General features: G+C 39.6%; 4 protein-coding genes across 11 annotated transcripts in view; 2 read left to right on the plus strand and 2 right to left on the minus strand.

Annotated features, from left to right (window-relative positions):
• The first annotated feature begins 145 nt into the window (after nucleotides 1-145).
• Nucleotides 146-1670, plus strand: LOC100876292 (pre-mRNA-splicing factor ISY1 homolog). The gene is made up of 4 exons (XM_012294707.2): nucleotides 146-474; nucleotides 564-586; nucleotides 660-978; nucleotides 1055-1670. The coding sequence occupies exons 1-4, from the start codon at nucleotides 472-474 to the stop codon at nucleotides 1424-1426; spliced, it is 717 nt and encodes a 238-aa protein (XP_012150097.1). The 5' UTR covers nucleotides 146-471; the 3' UTR covers nucleotides 1427-1670.
• Nucleotides 1417-13915, minus strand: part of Syt14 (Synaptotagmin 14) — a 103083-nt gene continuing 90584 nt past the window's right edge. For 2 of the 7 annotated variants that reach the window (XM_076536747.1, XM_076536746.1), the window contains exons 3-9: nucleotides 8569-8757; nucleotides 7835-7969; nucleotides 7694-7752; nucleotides 7227-7403; nucleotides 6827-7147; nucleotides 6397-6750; nucleotides 1417-6246 (exon numbers count right to left, since the gene is read on the minus strand). In XM_076536747.1, the coding sequence (XP_076392862.1) occupies nucleotides 6034-6246; nucleotides 6397-6750; nucleotides 6827-7147; nucleotides 7227-7403; nucleotides 7694-7752; nucleotides 7835-7969; nucleotides 8569-8757 (1448 nt within the window). In that variant the 3' untranslated portion in view covers nucleotides 1417-6033. The other 5 variants (XR_001097156.2, XM_003707238.3, XM_076536749.1 and 2 more) reach the window with 5 other exon arrangements.
• CLS (cardiolipin synthase) lies at nucleotides 11089-12807 on the plus strand. Of its 2 annotated transcripts, none has more exons than XM_076536753.1 (4): nucleotides 11089-11229; nucleotides 11613-11954; nucleotides 12024-12281; nucleotides 12354-12807. In XM_076536753.1, the coding sequence occupies exons 2-4, from the start codon at nucleotides 11622-11624 to the stop codon at nucleotides 12624-12626; spliced, it is 864 nt and encodes a 287-aa protein (XP_076392868.1). In that variant the 5' UTR covers nucleotides 11089-11229; nucleotides 11613-11621; the 3' UTR covers nucleotides 12627-12807. The 2 variants fall into 2 exon arrangements, with proteins under 2 accessions (XP_076392868.1, XP_076392867.1); XM_076536752.1 differs by having other exon boundaries at nucleotides 11090-11229; nucleotides 11494-11954.
• CIA30 (complex I intermediate-associated protein 30) lies at nucleotides 12673-13763 on the minus strand. The gene is made up of 2 exons (XM_003707364.3): nucleotides 13402-13763; nucleotides 12673-13314 (listed from the first exon to the last, which is right to left on the minus strand). Exons 1-2 carry the CDS (start codon nucleotides 13761-13763, stop codon nucleotides 12792-12794), a joined length of 885 nt encoding a protein of 294 aa, XP_003707412.1. The 3' UTR covers nucleotides 12673-12791.

Raw genomic sequence — 13915 nt, forward strand, 5'->3', positions numbered from 1 at the left:
TTTATTATAGTAATTACGATTCCATGGTCTATATAGGTGATATTATTCGGTTATTTATCTCAATTTAGGTTTTAATACCAGATTTGAAATATCCATACTGCGAAATAAAGACTGTGATTTATTCTTAAAATTTATATGTTTAATTGGAGTATTCTATACGCGTAATAGTAAAAGGAGATATTATGTTATTCTGAAATAATTAATTTATTAAGCGGGAAATACATGTCGGCAGTATTTTTAGATTCCTTCATTTGCGCATATGATCGATACTAACCGTCTCACGAACTCTATTTTCATACGCTACTTTTACACGTGATAATCATGTTACCTTGTATATAACAACATAACCTCGAAGACACGGAAGAATTCTAACCTATAAAGTTGTTATGGATTGTATTCGGAATCAAAAAACCGCACCACGATATCATATTCAGACACTTTGTTTAAACTGTCGTTTGTATTACAAACAGAATGGTAAGTACATAACAAATACTGTTATGCATAGTACGAAAATAATATTTCTTTTCTAATGTATATAATGTAATTGTAACTTTTTATTTCAGGCGCGAAACGCAGAAAAGGCTATGTAAGTATTCACAAATGTATATCTTAAAGTTTTGTCTTATTACATATTTGTTTCAATGTCAATGCTTCAACAGGACCACGCTTGCTCGCTGGAGAGCAGCTCAAAGCAACGAAGGGGCCAGAAAAGAACAAGAAAGGAGACCGTACCTAGCCTCCGAATGCAGAGATTTGCGGAAGGCAGAAAAGTGGAGAATGCAAATAATCAGAGAAATTGCAAAGAAAGTTGCACAGATACAAAATGCAGGTCTTGGGGAGTTTCGTATTCGAGATTTGAACGATGAAATTAATAAGTTATTGAGAGAGAAGCGGCATTGGGAGGCTCAGATAAAAGAACTAGGTGGTCCAGATTATTCCAGAGTAGGGCCACGTATGTTAGATCATGAAGGTCGTGAGGTAAGAAGATATTTCTATATCTTGATAAATGAAAGTGTCTTTTTTACCAGAATAATTGTTACGACAAAATATTTAGGTACCTGGAAATCGTGGCTACAAGTATTTTGGAGCAGCAAAGGAGTTACCAGGAGTCAGAGAATTGTTTGAACAAGAACCACCACCTCCTCCGCGTAAAACACGCGCAGAATTGATGAAGGACATAGACGCGGACTACTATGGTTACAGAGACGACGACGATGGAATTTTATTACCTTTGGAACAGAAAGCTGAACAAGAAGCAAGAGAAAAAGCGGTAGAGGAATGGTTGGCGCAAAATGAAAAGAAGTCGGAAGAGGAAGACGAAGAAATTGAAACGACCGCGCAAAAATCGATACCCTCGCAGCAAGACATACAGGAGGCTTTGCTTGCAAGAAAAAAGCAAGAACTATTAGAGAAATATGTACTTTGACAGGTTTTATTCCTTTTTCACTTTTTTTTTCTTTGCCTTCGATAACAACTATTTGTAAGTTTATTTGTTTAATTGTATTAGAGTACACTTTTATAAAACGCGACAGATATAATAATAATTATCATTATTAATTTATAAGTAATAACATTGATTAAGGTAATTATTTTGTGCAGTAGACGTTCAAACTTCAATTAATACTTATTCGAGAAAGAGTGCTGTAGATAAAATATAGATAAAAATCCAACGGTAGTCTGTTTATAATCCTCGCGATCCTTACTTTTTTTGTTTCTTTGTTTGTTCCTCTTTTTTTTTCATTTTTCTCATTGACAGTGTAAGCACCGAACACTCGAGAAAGCGACACAATAGAATAGAACATCGGAGAATAAGAATTACGAATATCTTCGCTGTATACATTCATACTTGCCAAATCCTATACAATTAAGCTGTTGCGTATCAAATAACTGATAGGCAAAAAAGCATTTACAGTACATCGATTTGAAGCTTAAAATTGAATGAAAACAACTATATAAACGTTACATTAATATTCTTAATAAAAAATGACTGATTATAGATTACACCTAAACATGTATCGAAGTGAAATACTCGAAAAGTAAGATTTTAATGAAAATACTTTCTAATAAAATCTATCAGTGTTTTAATATAACTACGTGAACCAAACTATACAATAGTCTAGTGAACCGAGTACACAATACAACATTACTAAATGCAGATTTTGTGAAGAAATCAGCCATTTGATCTACAACAACCTAACAGATAATAACAAAAATGAAGAATGTAATCGTTCCACGCATTCTTTTCGCCATCATCAGATATTTCAAGCGTTTTCTCGATCAACAATTCTTCGTTCACGTTCCGCAAGAAAAAGCCGGTCGTATGCTTCGATATACCTCGATATAATTACAACTATATCGTAACAAATTGAAAACAGTCAAAGGCGTAGAAATTACCCTGAAAAAAGCCCTACTCGTTAATTAATTATCGTAAATACTTCGAAAAACTTTCTGATCCTGTTGGTAATCGCGTGCGATCGATCAATCCACGAGAACACTAACATACGCGTTTTTTTTTTCGTAACAAACATTTTCTCGAATCCCTATTTCGACATCGTGTTGTTTATAAACAGACTGTACAATATATAATTATGTTACCAGGACTCAGAAGTCGAAAGTATCCTAATAAAATGCTAGGTAAGATGCTACGGATTTAAAATTTACCAAAAGTAGAATTATGCGAACGCATACGCGCTAGCGATGCGTGGATATTCGAGATTAGGAACTCGGATCGAGAGAAATCGGGAGAAACTTGTAAGGCAGAGGTGTGCTGGGTATCCTTTAAAATCACTCGCGATTTAGAAGAGTTTACCCTTAACTTTTGGCCTGTTATCCGATTTTCTCCGAACCCTATCCAAAACTCGGATACCCATCACATCGATCTATCCGTACATATGTTCCTAATACACACTTTTTCTCGTTCTCGCGGAGCGTCTTTCAAAATCTCTTGAACTAACGCAACGAGGCTACGATTTATCGAGTATTTATTATTGGCGACGTATTCTATAATCGAAAAAGGCGTTTGTCGTTGAGATTGTGTTAAGAAGAGAGCGTCTTATCGTAAAAAGAACGTTAGCACGCAACACCGCCGTTAGCGGGAGCACTTCGCTGCCGTGTGTCAACGTTAGAGGACTTCGCATTTAACATATTCGTAGTTTGTAAAAATGAAATAAACCGCTTGGTATTATTTTTGTTCTCGGTCAACGAAATACGATTCTAGGATCTAGACGCTGACCAGGCGAAAACTATAACTACGGTTGCATAAGTCGAGTTTCGATTGGCTTTGGATTACGCTTAGGCTAGATTTTCTAATCCGACGCAACGTCAAAAACTCTAAACGCGTAAATTCCCGTAATCGAATGTTCGATTTTTGTCCCGGATCCCGTAAATTCTATCGGCGGTCCTGCTTGCACGTGAACAAGGGACGATTTCATACGTACACGTACCGAAAAATGTGGGAACTTCTGAGCCCTTGCAATCGCGTTACACAATGTGTCTACGTACGTAAACGTGAGAATAGTTCGAGCATGGATTAATCGTCGTTTGAAATTACCTAAAACGCTAAAGCTTGAAAAAGTCAAGCGTTTACGATTCACAGCATCTGTTTGTCCGTTGATCAGTCGTCCGCTTCGCCCGGTAACCAATTCCCTTCTAATTAGAAACGCGTTCAAGGTGATTACGTCTCTCTATCTCTATCGTGTAACCTCGTGATCGAGTGTATGCATCCTAAATGTTAGTATTTTAAGTTAATATCAACTCTACGATCACATCTGCGTTTACGGGGTGCGTTTACTTTTTTTTCTGCGAGTTTATTGTGCGTCATTGAATTGTGAATCTATCCTCGTATACGTTCCTCGTTTTCGCCATTCGTCGTTTCACCGTTTAACCCCTCGAGATCAGCCGATATCGTGCACGCGCGAACATTCAAGACACGAGGTGATAACCGTTGAAGCGTTGCGTCTATGCGATGATAGCAACGATGATCTAAGGAAATCTAGGATCTTCGATGAAATGCTTTATCGAACCCTCTAGTTGATACAGTATTGTCACTCTAAGTGGGTAAGGTTTCTATCCTTTTAAATGACAAGTCTTTATCGTCGTCAAGTTCCCGCCATTTTCTGAATACAGTTTATTCATGTAGCTTCGTTAGCTTAAGCGACAAGTCGTTATCCCCACCAGGTCCCTAATATTGTCTTTCTAGCTTACGAGTCGTTTCCAGTAATCGTTTCCAATTATGGCTTCCTAAGTAACCTGTCGTCGTCCCTACCAAATCCCTGATACTATCTTCCTAAGTGATAAGTCGTTATTCCCACCAGGTCCCTTTACAACGTTTCTGAAAGACAAATCGTCATTCCCGTATTAGGTCTGCAGTCTTCCTAAGCGACAAGTCATCCTCCCCGGCACGTACTCAACTTCGTATCGTCACTCGTTTCGTTTCTTCGATCAACCCGATAATATAGTATTGTCTCCCTGTGTGGCAAGTGGTCATCCCCTCCAAGTTTTCGATATTTCACGAGGAGTTGTAAAAGACCGAGTGACATGCCCATTAATTCTCGATATTCTATCAAGACGGAAATAAATATTGCCTCCCTACGTGGCAAACGTGTACTTTTGCTAGATACCTAGTATTCAACAGAAGCTAGTAGTAACGTAACACTGCCTCCGGAATCGACAAAACCCCGCTTCTGAAATATTCTACGACAGTAAAACGTTATTGCCTCTTCTGATGGTAAAATTTCCATTTCCCTAAGTAACGCGCGATCGTCGAGATCGTCTAAAGCCTACGATACTTCCATCTCTATCTCGTGCTATTTGTTATGGTCATTCTGTAGAATCGAAAACGAAGAAAGTTATGATTGGACGACATCGTCGAATCCAAATGCAAGGACAGCTACCTGCTTCGAAACTGAACCGTTTCCGATCCCGAGCCGCGATTCGAAGCAACTTTTCGCGGGTCCCTGGTCGAACCTAGCAACGAACCCCAGCCATACAGAAAGGCAGTACTGTATCATCGAAGAAAGTGACCGTACGAAAATAACGCGTCGCGTGCAATGAAAAGAAAAAGCAAAGATTTACAGAAGAGTTTCACAGCCTCGCGTTCCACTCGAAACATTCTCACTGATCGGCACCGTGCTCGAGAAACATCCACGAACAAGGGATAAACCTCTGACGGTTGCGCGTCAATCCATTCTCGAACCATGTGCTCGGAACAACAAGATTCGTCGTATACGGCTCATACATGGCATACGTACGTACGAGCAACCGTTGCGAATCGAATATCCGTTGAAAAGTGTCGCGGAGTCGAGAGGTTATAGGTTCGCTTATAGTTAGCTCGTCCAAAGGTGAACGACTTAGAGGATTCGTAACGGGGCTCTCGACTCGACTCCGGTTATCCCACGACGATTCTCCGTCGACGGACACGCGGCCTAGAAAGGGTGAAAGGCACAAAGTAAAAAATAAACGATTAAAGTTGGCTCAGGCACATATCGAGTCGGAGTTGGTTTCGCGGTCCGCCTGCTAATGTGCGAATTCGACTTTTTTTGGGACCGACGAAATGTGTATATGTGTCCTATGTGTACATGTGCGTGTATACACGTGTATAGAATAAGTGTGTACTCTTTGTTTCTTGTTGCATTATGTTGTTTTAATATACATACGTAATATGTATGCTGAAAACACCCTCAACTCCGTCCGGCGTATCAAAAAGGAGTGTACTTGGTACATCGATAAGAGTTTTGAACTCAGAGTTTTAGCACAGGTGCTTTTTAAAAAATTATGACAGCATCGTCTGATTCTCGCAGGTTCGACAGACCGACATTATTGACTTCTGTATATTCGGTTTTTCGGGCAGTACACGACGGCGATTCGATGGAAGCTCGCCGTTCCTCCTCGAGATGTATCCTGATCCGATCTCAACCATGCGTATTCACGGCCCGCGGCCTCTTTCTTTCTATCGATCGAACCGTATATACTCGTAAATCGTTAAACACGTAAAAATGTTTCTCCGTAACAGGAACTCGTTCATGATCGGTTGTCTCAAGGGCGTAGCAACGTGTGCCAGCGTTGAACTTGCGTCGGTTGTCTCGCGGCACGCATATCGTTCCAATGCTGAAGCTCCTCCGAACCGGAGCTGTTTAATCCCAAGCTCAGCCAACCGATCATCTCTCTTCCCTTCCTTCCCATTCCTCCTCTTCGTCGATTGTACACCGACAGGAACAACGTCACGTCTCCAAGTTGGAACAGAGCAACCTACGACGGAAGAGTAACGTTTACGAGTTTAGAATTTTCGGGGTCACCCCGCCATTAACGTAGGATAAACGGCAGCGCTTGCTTCTGGACCTTAGGAATTCCTATGTTTTCGCGTTTAGATCAGGTTACCTTTAGATCAGATCAGCTTACCTGGAACATGAACGTTTCCTTGTAAAGAGGATTGGGCTGAGCACGCTTCAAACCAGTCTTCGATCGTCCCATTTCGTGATCGTTGCTGTCCACGAGGGCGAGCTTAACATAAGTGTCGGGTGGTTTCGTGTCGTTTCCTCCACCTCCTCGAAAGTGTGATCCTTTGATTATTTCTACCGACAAACGTCCGGTCGTGCCGTTATATGCCAATCCAATCAAAATCTCCGCCACGCTTCCACCCTTCATGCTGCTACCGTAAGGAGGTACCGTAGGTGACGCGTACGATTGAACGGACTGCTGTGACCCCGTGGAATCGCTGCGGGTCAGACTGCTAGTTGTTCCCCAATCTTGTACCTTGAAATGTACGTCAGTTCGTGAGAGACGCACCTTGTTTCCAGATAGTAGTTAATTTTAAAAGAAGGAAGTTTACCGATGAAGAGGGTGGCGGTTGTAGCGTCAACCAAAGCGTCGTCTCGAGTTGAAGATTGATTTGATCGAAGGAAACTCTGGCTTCGCCGAGCAGTCTCTCTCGACGCATTCTTCCGCCCCATAGATACACTCTCAAGCGTACACCCATGGCGTTCACGTCTTCCGGATTGACACGCGGTAACAGGAAACTCTCCATGTATTGTGGACAGGTACCCTGACGTACCCGCGTCTTACGTCGTTGCTTTTTCGATGGCAAGAGTACCAGTCGTACTTGACTACCGCCTATGCCTTCCGGATAATTTCGTCCTTGTAACACGTGCACCTGATAACGGAACAAAAAGTCGCTTTAACTATAATTGTCCAGAGCATCGTTAAAGGAATTGTTTCTGAGGATATCGTACAGTCATCTCGCGCATAGGTGCGTCGTATAAGAATGCGACCTCCAGGCTACCCACTTCCTCCGTGACGGTGCCCATCGTTGCGATAACGTCGTTGGTCGTGGGTCCATTTTGCTCGACTTCTACCTCCTGTTCCCTGGCGTCGAGTAAAATACTCGAAGCTCCGACTTCTACCACGCACTAGGCAAATAAAATCAAAATAGCAAAATTGATGTCACGTACCGTAATCTTCTTTCGTTCTCGATTATGTTACGTTTATAATTCCGGCCGTTCAACGTATTAAAGAAAAATATCAGGAACATCGAAATAGTAAAGAACAGAATGTTATGGCACCGAGCGTCGCGTGATAAGATATGCAAGAATATCCGGGAACCAATTAACTATGCGTGTACCGGTCATGCAGATCGAGAACAGGATACTCGATCGCTCAACGCAGAAGAGCGTTTCGCTATGTAATATGTTTCGTTCACCTGCTGTTGATCGCTCGGCGAATGCTCCTCTGTGCAGCTGCTGGAGGTGGTACCTGCGTCTGAAAAATCGAGTCGCGTCAGAAAATGGACGATTATCGAAGAAAGAGGTGACAGCGTAAAAAATGGAAAAGATATAAATACCCAGGATGGTTGGTCCATCCTCCGCTTGGATAGTGAGAGTGTCCGGCGGTGGATGAGAATGCGAGTTCAATCGGCGAAGGGCGTCCTCTTCCGAATCGGAACTGGTCTCTGGATCCGAGTAGGAAAATGTCTTTCCTATCGGGTTTCGTCCGAAAATCAAATTAGAATCGTGTAAAATAACAATATCTTTGTACGAAAAAACAAAGCATCGAACGATTCTCTTGCGACCACAACGTACACTTACTTTGATCGAACGAAACGACTTTACGATCGCGCGACTTCCGAATGAACTTTATGATCGATACTCCGCAGAACCAAAACTCGCACGGACAAATTGTACTCGACATTTTTCGTGCACGTTCACACTGAATCGCGTCGTTGAGAACAATGAGGCGCGAGACTGCACGAACGTATCTTCCGATAAACTTATCATTGAATCGCTCAAACGTTCGTTAAATAAATCGTTACAAAAAAAAAAAACACACAGGTTGTTTCAACGATTAATTTTCACTAGAACATCGCGTAATCGGGTGGTGTCTCACTTTTCGTCGCAAACTTCCATTTAGTAGAAACAAACATCGCGTCCCAATTAGTCTCCGTAAATATGTAATAAGTAACTGTAACTAGACTACATTCTTCTGGCGAGTAATACCACGCGAACGAGAAGAAAATACCCAAAACTCGAAATAAAAGGTTCGTTATCGCCGAAGGGCTGACGGACTTTGGTAACCTACCTATGTTTTTCGCGATCTGAGAGGTGGAGCTATTGTTGGACTCGCAGAGGGGCACGCAAACGCCGCCGAAAAGGGTGCTGGTGGACGGCGGTGTGAAACACCATTTGCGGGACAGGTAGAGGAACAGTGCCAACAGAAGGACCACGAAGCCAGCTACGGCACCCAGAAATGCTGTCGCTTCCACAGGTACTGTAAATCGATCGTGAGAACCGTACGGTCAGACCAACCGCATTCTCTATATTTTATTCAACGAATACACGTACGATCGATCGAATGAATGAGAAACGTAAAAAGAAAAATGAAAAAAAAAAAGGGAGAACATGTTGCACGAGGAGGTAGCCAGAAAGATGATCGATGGCGCAAGAAGCATGATCGAAAGGGTTCTCTGTCCAGGCAGAAACGATTTATTCATCGGCCGTGGTAAAGGTGTTCACCCGGAACATCCTTCCGTCCAGTGGTAAGCGACGCGTCTTTCTATCGAGCGCGTTTAAACAACGCCGACACGTTGCGTCGTAATGACCTGGAATAATTAACCGTCGCTCCAGTTATCATGCGAACACGCTGGCCGATATTGCGCAGCTGGCACGCTCGATGATCCGCGCGTGTCGGAGAATCCCGCGGGAGACCGTGGTTCGCGACCCACTCCAGAGAAACGCGTCGCGACGAAAACACCGAGCACGGTTTTCCAGTTTTGCAACTTTCTTGTCTACGCGTTTGCCCGAATGATTATCGCTGGGTCGCGTTCTCCCTTTCTTTCTGAATGAAACAGCGGAGATGAAACGGAACGTTGCACGTCGTTCGAGGCGGTACATTTCGAAACGAAGCTTGGTTTGCGCATTGCGGATCACGCTCGTTCCGCGTCGAACGACGACGATTCGACTAATCGTTCCGAATTAGTCGGACCGGAGAACGACGCGATCGGTTCGCGTATACAGGTACAGAGGAATAATTTGACCGAGGATCGGTTTCGTTCGAAGGTTCCAGACACTGAATATGAATAAGTAGAAAAAATCGAAGAACAAAGAGAAAAAAAAACGGTGATAGGGAAGAGAAGACGTTTTCCTCGTTCGAGTTCTCGTGATGCAGCCCCTGTCGATTCCGAGATCGTAGAGTGAGATCAACGTCGCCTCCTTGATTGGTAACGGAGCACGACGACAGGTTACCTCCAAGCGGTTGGACTCATTGAGAGAATCGCGGAGGATAGTGGACTTACCCGCCAGAAAATGGTCTGATCCAGCCAGAATCATGCTCGTCCTTGTGTCACATTAAAGCCTTCTTACGTGCTTCTGTCGAGCGGACGCGGTTGGTCCTCCGCGAATAGTGGATTCATTATCTGGTCGGTGGCGAATCGTCCGGATACTCGTGGTCGTTCGCGATCTCACCGTGAAGCGTGGTTACGAGCCAGTCGAATAATAATACGTGGGCGGGGGTGTACACACAGCACTCTGTTGCTCGTTGAGTCGTGCGCCTGCAACACCTCAACCCGACTCCACGCATGCGTCTCCTCAGCCACGCAACCGTATTTCCTCCGTCAGAGGTTCTCATTCCCTTTCGAGGAGAAACGAGTCGAGTGCCTTCTACTAATTCTTACGTTTTATGTATTTATAGAATTGTCGCTGAACTATACTAATTTTTGCGTCCTATATGCCTTTACTATATTCCTGTAAATTGTTCACCATCTAGTTGCTACGACTCTAAGACCAAAATTACATTGATAGAGCAGTTAGCGACGATGTAGACAAAATTCGCTTTGCAAGTTTAATTTCATTGTAATATAGTGACTGATGTATCTAATAACGCCTGAACAGGATCTAGGGAGGCTTACGGAAAATCTATGGATTGTCTAGGGAAAGCCACGAAAGTGGCCTAGCGAGAGTTTAGGGAAATCTAGAAAATCTAGGGAGAAAGAATGAATATAAGTGTAGCTTTTTACCGTCATCCTCGGTATACATCTACTAAACTAGAAAACTCGTAGATAACTTGTGCGCTTCGTTGATGTATTCTAGTCTTTATATCTATTTTACCGATGTCGGAAACTTTTACTCTTATTATTACTATACTCGATCGTAAAAAATGATTTACAATACATTTAGTACTGTAATTTTTAAAATTATTATTTGACTTCGCTAAATATACAATTCGTTATTTCTAAGGAAATGAATAAAAATTAATGATTCATTTTTGTTGCACGTTAAAGAAAGCATTTTCTAAAATTGTTATAAATTCAAGCGTAAATATAGAAAAACGATGATGGTTCTTATTATCGGCAATCAATATTTTATAGACACATGTTAGATTTTTTATTTGATAATGACGCGACCGATGAAATCGTACTCTTCGTGCTTTTATTCTTTACAATTTCGTACATGAAGGGAAACTGATTCTAATTTTCTAATCTAATTCTGGTTCCAGTAAATCGAAATGAAATTAATAGGATGCTACGGATTAATATTTATTAAAATTTTCTAATGAAATTTATTTTAATTTGTATACCATGCATATCGTTCATGACGATTATAGTTAAATGAGGTGATTTTTAATATAGAGAAATAAATATGATATGCGCTATTATGTGAAAAATTGTTGCACAATGCAAAAATGTTATTTTTAATTTTGTTCTAATATATGCGAGAATCGGCCAATTTTAGTTGATTGCAACGGGTAAGCTTCGCGTGTTTTTATTGCTTAATCTAACCTCAAAAATATTTTCTTTTATTATCAAATATGTTTATTAAATTATTTCAATTATCAGTAAAATGAATCGAATGTACTATAAGTAAAATATATTCGGTATTGTGTTTATTTGTTTGATTTGAAATTTTCATCGATTATTTTAATTGTTATAATTTAGTACATTCAAAAAATACTAAAAACTAAATTTTTAACGAGATAGCAATTGTTACAATGAAATTCTTCCTTTTATAGGTACTATGTACTCTGTACAAATAATAGCAAAACATAACACAATATATATGACTGAACTTTTAAAGCGATAATAATGTTATCTATTATTATTTCTTTTCTATTACATTATCCAAAAACAGGAATAAACAATGAGCTACTTTACCATATTGCGCTTCAAACACTCTGCAACCCTAAATAAATATTTCTTAGAAAAATGTTTTATGCGGTATTTAATGTATCATGCAAGAGTATATTCTATTGGAAACCGTAACCACCATAAGAATTGTATTGTCAAGAAGGATAATATCAACAAAAGAGAACTACTTAAATCACGGATACTCAATGATATCAAGCAAACTAAAAGAAAAGTTGAAGAAATTATTGAGAAAGAAAACATTTGGACGATACCAAATTTCCTTTGTGTGGGACGAATCTTAACATCACCTTATTTAAGTTATTTAATTTTGTCGCAAGATTACCAGGTAAAATAAGGAATTAAATTTACAGTCATAGTGCATCAAATCGGTAAACATTATTTGCTTGTATTGCAGGTAGCATTGTCACTGTTAATAATTGCAGGGTTCAGTGATCTAGCAGATGGATGGATTGCACGTACATGGACATCACAAGCTTCTAAGCTTGGTAGTTTTCTAGATCCAGCTGCAGATAAATTACTTGTAGGTACACTGTTTTTTTCACTAGCATGGGTAGGATTGGTTCCTATTCCCTTGACGTGTCTTGTCATTGTAAGGGACATTGCCCTAGTGGCAGCTGCATCATATATAAGATACCAGTCTTTACCACCACCAGTATGTATATATACATATATAAGTACTAACAAATTAATACTTAAATATGTTATTGAATAAATTATATTTTAGAAAACATTGGCCAGGTATTTTGATCCTACACATGCCACGGTACAGTTAGCACCGACATATGCGAGTAAAATTAACACTGCGATTCAACTGTCTTTTGTCGCCGGAACATTAGCTGCTCCCATATTTCATTTTACAAATCATCCAATTTTGGAAATCTTATGTTACACGACAGCAGTGACAACGTTAGCAGGTGGTATAAGTTATTTAATATCAAACAAAACGTACAAAATATTAAGGAACAAAATTTCAAAAAAATCACCTCCCAAAGTATAAGTACATGTATGTGTATATTGAAACGACGAATGCTGAAGACAGAACATTGCCATTATTTGTAAATTTATTACTGTACAATATATTGTTTAAATATATATACATATATATAGATAGATACATGACTGATCATAATATGTACATTTCTTAAATACTACTTAAATAAAGTTATTCGTCAGGTTTACTTGTATCGTACATTTCATACGCACAATCTTCAAAATTAGTTTCATCGTTACGCACTGCTATATAATCGATTTCTAATCTAAAAGGACCTGGTTTTTTATCCGCTAGCGTTATTCCCAAATTTGTAACTTCTGTTTCTGGCATTCGGAATTGCTGATCTTGAACTACTCCTTTATTCGAAAACACAAATTTAGCAAAGGGTATTGTAACGGTTTGCCAATAAGGGCCACCTCTTGTATACATTACATAATTCCACATATGATTCCACGTTATATCAACGTATCCCTTATGTAATATGTTTACCATATAACATCTACCATCCCCTCTGACTCGTAAAATAAGTCGATTAAAAGAACTCCAGTCATAATAGTATTTTCTTCCAAAAGACTTGTATTTTGGAATAGTAGTTATATTACAATAACCAGATCTTGTGAGCCTACCATCTTTAGGTACAGTAGTATTTAATATGCCATGAAATATTCCAGTGCCAGAAGGTGATAATTCTAATCTAAAAATATAGTTGCATTTTTTTAATACATACTTGCAAAAGTAATTCTTATAAGACACATTAATGCGAAAAATTTAATGTAAGTACTTGGCAGTTGAAAAACCTTCGTTATAAACACTGTCATAGTTCACAATCCATTCCTTTAAAGATTTTTCAGTTCCATCAAATTTGAATATGACATTTTCTTCGAATGGTGAAACTGCAGTTACGCCGTAGCCGAATTTAGCCCGCACTTCTTGCGCAAATAAATTGCAATCATTTTTAAATATATTATATCCAATTTTCAATTTTTCACGAAAACTTTTATCTTTTGTTATTGGTGGTTCATCGTAAACTAATGGATAACCTGATCTTGGTCTTTCGTATACTTCGTACAGACAATTGTTTGTATGAAATCTTCTTTTGTTAATTATGAAAGTTCTGAAGTACGAATTTAACGGACGAAGCATATTTTGTTTCAAGGTAAAATTAAACGAAGATATTGTTAAAAATTACAACATTAAAATATGTTTAATATTTAATCTTCCTCCAATGTATCAAAATTTAAGAACAAACATGTATTTTTAAGAAAATATCAGCATTAATTACACAATAATCTAAC

The sequence above is a fragment of the Megachile rotundata genome, chromosome 10 (genome assembly GCF_050947335.1).
Source record: "Megachile rotundata isolate GNS110a chromosome 10, iyMegRotu1, whole genome shotgun sequence".
Classification (NCBI taxonomy): domain Eukaryota; kingdom Metazoa; phylum Arthropoda; class Insecta; order Hymenoptera; family Megachilidae; genus Megachile; species Megachile rotundata.

Bases quoted from the DNA above. Each gene is read 5' to 3' on its own strand.
- LOC100876292 (XM_012294707.2), top strand. The intron at 587-659 runs GTAAGTATTCAC...ATGCTTCAACAG, and splicing joins CGAAACGCAGAAAAGGCTAT to GACCACGCTTGCTCGCTGGA. The intron at 979-1,054 runs GTAAGAAGATAT...CAAAATATTTAG, and splicing joins TAGATCATGAAGGTCGTGAG to GTACCTGGAAATCGTGGCTA.
- CLS (XM_076536753.1), top strand. From the start codon at position 11,622: ATGAGCTACTTTACCATATTGCGCTTCAAACACTCTGCAACCCTAAAT. The intron at 11,955-12,023 runs GTAAAATAAGGA...CTTGTATTGCAG, and splicing joins TTTTGTCGCAAGATTACCAG to GTAGCATTGTCACTGTTAAT. The intron at 12,282-12,353 runs GTATGTATATAT...ATTATATTTTAG, and splicing joins ACCAGTCTTTACCACCACCA to AAAACATTGGCCAGGTATTT.
- CIA30 (XM_003707364.3), bottom strand. From the start codon at position 13,763: ATGCTTCGTCCGTTAAATTCGTACTTCAGAACTTTCATAATTAACAAA. The intron at 13,315-13,401 runs GTACTTACATTA...CTATATTTTTAG, and splicing joins GAAGGTTTTTCAACTGCCAA to ATTAGAATTATCACCTTCTG.